The 4,659-nt window shown below is 62.3% G+C and overlaps 1 protein-coding gene across 1 annotated transcript; it reads left to right on the top strand.

The window, feature by feature from the left end:
* Positions 1-54: 54 nt before the first annotated feature.
* On the top strand, positions 55-3,451 carry LOC113962470 (maestro heat-like repeat-containing protein family member 6; the record flags this gene model as incomplete). The annotated part of the gene is made up of 10 exons (XM_027673223.1): positions 55-250; positions 339-476; positions 735-849; positions 1,020-1,157; positions 1,411-1,623; positions 1,754-1,909; positions 2,068-2,169; positions 2,562-2,664; positions 2,939-2,995; positions 3,292-3,451. Coding segments are annotated over exons 1-10 (1,352 nt in total), but the record flags the coding sequence as incomplete, so codon positions are not given.
* Between the last annotated feature and the right edge of the window lie 1,208 nt (positions 3,452-4,659).

Genomic DNA, 4,659 nt, shown 5'->3' on the forward strand with positions numbered 1-4,659 from the left:
GGGCCCTGCCACATGCAAGTCTGGGCACTGAGCGCTGTGTCCGGGTGGTTTGTCTTTTGCAGGCAACTCTGGCACTCTGGATGATTCTCCAAGAGCTCCAGTGCCCAGGGCCGTTGATGGACTATTCCCCTCATCTCCTTGTGGCTCTGCTCTTCCAAATCTTCGTCAGCACAGAGCAGATGTCAGAAGAGATCGACACCTTCTGGAGGGGATGCCAGGAGCAACATGACCTTCCCACCGACCCCAACAGGTGCTCCATCCCAGTCCTCCCCTCCCTCCCATGCCCTCGGGCCTGGGGCCAGGGCTCCCAACATGACCTGGCTTTGCTCTGCACACAGGTTTGCAGTGCTGACCATGAAGACTCTGCTCTGCTGTCTGCACTGTGAGGATGTGGTAAAATCGGTGGAAAAAAATCGTGGCTGGGCGAGGCTCCTCAATGCTCGCAGCCGCCGCTACGCAGCGGCTCTGCTGGCCAGGTGAGACCCCCTTGTCCTCGCTGCCCCTGTCATTTCTGTCTGTGCACGGGGCACCCCTCACACGTGGGCCTTGTCACTGAGGGATGGCCGAGCAGAGTGGAAAAGGCTGGGAGAGGCGGGTGCACAGGAGGAGCCGCCTCCCAGAGTGCCCTCGTCCCCTCCCAGGCTGGTGGGGAAAGACCAGGCCTCTGTGAGTCCATCCTGGGAGAGGTTTGCCCACCCGGCTCGGGGTCAGTGGTGTCTTTTTCCCCCTGCCAGGGAGATGCGCCGTGTCTGCAGCCCCTTGTGTTCCCGCATCACACTCCACCTGCTGGAGCTGCTGCGCAGGGAGGAGCCGTGCTGGGACCTCCCTGCCATGGCATTCCTTGTGGAGGTGAGCCTGATGGCGAGCGCTGCCTGGCAGAGCTGCCTCTACCTCTCTGCCCTCTCGCAGCCGCAGCTGCCCGGGATGGTGCCGCTCCCTGTGCTGCTGCCTGGGCCCAGCCCTGGGCGGGTCTGGGCTCCTGCCAGCCGGGCACCCCGTCACTGCTCCATGCCTTTCAGGTCCTGGACTGCCTGGACACAAGAAAATGTGGTGACAGGATGCTGGAGATCCTTGCAAGGAACTTGGGGAGCACAAACAAAAAGTGGCGTCAACTGGCGCTCAGAGTCCTCGTGGCGCTCAGCCAGGATCCCACGATGGTGAGAAGGGGCAGTTGGCTGAAGCCGTGCTGGAATCTTGGGGCTGGGGAGTGCAGTCGCTTGGGCTTGGCTGGGCTTCAGGAGCTGTGGCAGCTGCTCCCAGCTCTGCTGCCTCCCCGTTCAGCTGCCCAAGTCCTTCGGGACAGGCCTTTGGCCTTTGGGCCCTGCGGCAGCACGTGGGGCTGCCCCGCTGGAGCGGGGTTGGTGATGGAGCCATTCATGGCTTCACAGCACAGCCTTGTGTTCCTCACAGGCCAAGAACATCTGGAGCCTGAATGAAAGGCTCGTGCAGCTCCTGGGGGATGCAGACAGAGATGTGGTTTGGATGACCCTCTCTGTGCTTGACAATGTGCTCTGGAGCAGTGTCTGGAAACAGCTGCAGAAGAGAGTCCACAGCGAAGACCCCCTGATATCCACCCGCATCGGCCTGCAGTTGGCTGAGGCGCTCCGGCCACTGTTTGACCACGTAAGGCTCTGTGCCCCCCCCACAGGCTCTGGGTACTGCTGGGAAACTGGTCCCTGTGGATTTTGAGGCCTGTGCTCAGTGGGGCCTGGAGAAGCTGGTGCTGAGGTCTTTTCCTCTTTCTTTCCACTAGGACGACCGCAGTGTGCGGGAGGGCTCCATGGTCATCTTCACTCATGTGATGCAACTGATAGAGAGAGCGGGAAAGAGGCGCCTGAACCCTCACGTGTGCCTGAGCCTGCTCCCGCTCTACCTCCACCGGTATGATGAGAACCTGGTCGTGAAAAAGGTGAGGACTCCTGGGCTCTGGTGTCCCTGTGGGAGGGGGCTGGGCTGCCTCTTGCCCTGGCACCTCCCAGGCTCCAGCCTCCTCCTGGCCTTGGTCCAGGGACTCGGGTCCTGTGCCCTGGGCTGCGGTGCCATCTCCTGGTCTCTGTTGCTTTGCAGGCCTCTCGGAAAGCACTGCTGGCTGTGACCAGGTTCCTGAAGAGGAGGGATCTTGAGCGCCTGGTCAACACAGAGGAGCCATGGAGGTTTGCGGAGTGCCTGGTAAGGACGGCCTCAAAGCCCCAGTCCCCGATGCCCAGAGTGTGGGGCTGGCACTGTGCCCCTGCCCACCGCTGCACCCGCCTGTGGGTCAGCAGCCTGCGCTCCACACGCTGCTGCCTTCCCTGGGGCATGTGGGCTCTTTTCCAGGCTCCTCTGCCCCCAAGCCAGGGTGCTGCTGGAGCCCCGGCCCAGCCGGGCTGTGGGGCAGGGCGGCCCCGCGGTTGCCGGGGAGCAGCCAGCCCTCTGCTCCCTCCAAAGCCCAGCCCCAGGGGCTGCTGCCCGGGCCTCAGGGCTGTGTGGGCAGGGAAGGCCAGTGCTGGGTGCAGGCAGTGCCCAGCCAAGGGGCAGAGCCCCAGCCAACCCTTCCCTCTGTGCCCTGCTGCTCTCTCTAGCTGAAAGGGGACCGGAGCCAAGTGACCAAGTACGTGCGCCAGGCCCTTCCATACCTGCGGAGCCCACAGCAGCCCCTGCGAGAGGCGGCCATCAAGTTCATGGGTGAGCCACAAGCCCGCGGTCCCTCCCTGCCCCCCTGCAGCTCGGCCCCAGCCCCGGCTGCTGCAGTGGCAGCAGGATGCAGCCCAGGGATGTGCTGTGGAGCCCCGAGTGCCCTGGTGGCTCCTGCTGCCCTCTGCCAGCCCAGCCTTGGGGTGTCCCGAGGCGGGAAGGCCCCGGCTCAGCCCTGCTGAGGCAGGAGGGCGCGTGGCCGGGCCGGCAGCACCGCTGGGGGGGAGCTGTGCCGCTGGGGCCCTGACAGCATCTGTGTTTGCAGGGATTGCCGGGGGGTACCTGAGGGGACAGTACAGAGAGCTGCAGTTCATCATTGACAGTGAGTGAGGGCAGTGGGGGCTGGCAGAGGAGCACAGACTCTGGGCAGGGAGTTGCAATCCTGCCGCGGCTGCAGAGGGCTCTGCTCCCTGCACGGATGAGGGGCGGCGTGGGCAGAGCAGAGACAGATTCCAGGGCATGGGGGGTATTGGTGGCCAACGCCTTCTGGCTGATCCCGCTGGGCCCTGCTCCCTCCTGGCAACCCCAAGAGCTCGGTGGGATGGCCCTGGCAGGAGGGGCTCCTCAGATCCCCACCGATGTGGGCTCTGACCTTGGCTCTGTTCCTCTCTGTTCCAGCCCTTCAAGCCATGAGAGATGACAGGAGCCCCGCTGTCGCAAACCTGGCACTTGAAAACATCAACTTTGTTACAGCTGTACAGAGAGCTCCAGCTCCCCGCTCCAGGTTCCAGCAGCTCCAAAACCAGCTCCGCAGGGCATGGAATAGCCGGCCTTCTCTGTGGGGCTGTGTCAGCCTGTGCTGCTGTAGCTGATCCAGGCAGCTCTGTCTCTTGGAGCCACCTGAGCCTGTGGGGAAGAAGCCCTTCCTTTTACCCCAGCATAGGAATAATAAATAAAGAATGTCATACACAGAAGTCCAGGAGTTTTTTTTAGGTGCCTGGTGTCCACAGGGCATCTGGAAAGAGGGGAAAAGGGGTCCCTGTGCTCAGCAACACTTGCCCAGGTGTGCAGTGGGGAAGAGAAAGTGCAACAAAGCCCCTTGCCCTTGGGGGGTTCTGCTGGAGCCTCAACACTTCCGGGAGAGTGGATGGGCAGAGCCTGGAGCTGTGGGGATCCTTGAGAACCTGGTCCTTGGAGGTGGCCACAAGCCCTGTCCCAGCCAGGAAGCAGCAGCTGTGGCCTGCCCGTGTGTTGCTGTCTGGATTGCTGAGGGCTGGGAGGTGCCTCCAGAGGCGGCTCCTGTGGAGCTCCTTCAGGGCTGTGCCGGTGCCGGGCAGGTGGGCGGGGCTGGGGGAGACCCTGAGGGGAAAGGGCTGTTGTTCCCTTTTTTCAGCCCTGCGCTTAAACTGCCAGTCCAACTCCGAAAACTGAACGTGGACCAAGATTCCTCCCAGACAAAAGGTGCCACCACAGAAAGCTCTTGCTGCCCACGGAGTGCCCAGGCTGCCTCACCAACTGCACCTGAAAACCAAAGCTTACAGGCTTTCTGTCCTGGGGAAAGGGCTGTTGTTGGCTTTTTGGAGCCCTGTGCTGAAATTGGCACTCTGACTCCACAAAAATACAGACAGCCACACACCTACCTCACAGGCCACCAGAGAGAGCTGGGAGGGTGGCTGTGCCCTTCCTGCTCGCCCTGCCTGGGCCACCTGCTGCCCAAACTGCCCTGCCACGCCCTCACTGATGAGCCACAGCCCTGTTTGCCACGCTCATGGTCGCCTGCACTCTCTGGACCAGTTTATATCACCCAAACGACCTGGACTCCATGCCCTGGTGAGCTGATTAGGCCTCGCAAGGCAGCTGGGCTGAGCAGGGCTTAGCTGGCAGCAGTGTCTCCCTGCAGTTTAAATCTGCCACAACCGACCTCAGCTCCAGCCAACGGTCAGCTGATTTCAGTTGGGCTGAGCTGGGCTGACTGGGGAGGAGCTTCTCCATGCACTATAAATTTCCCACAAAGAACCTTGGCTCCACCTCTGGTCACTTCATAAG

The sequence above is a fragment of the Neopelma chrysocephalum genome, unplaced genomic scaffold (assembly GCF_003984885.1).
Source record: "Neopelma chrysocephalum unplaced genomic scaffold, ASM398488v2 Primary Assembly neopelma1_180805, whole genome shotgun sequence".
In the NCBI taxonomy this organism is placed as follows: domain Eukaryota; kingdom Metazoa; phylum Chordata; class Aves; order Passeriformes; family Pipridae; genus Neopelma; species Neopelma chrysocephalum.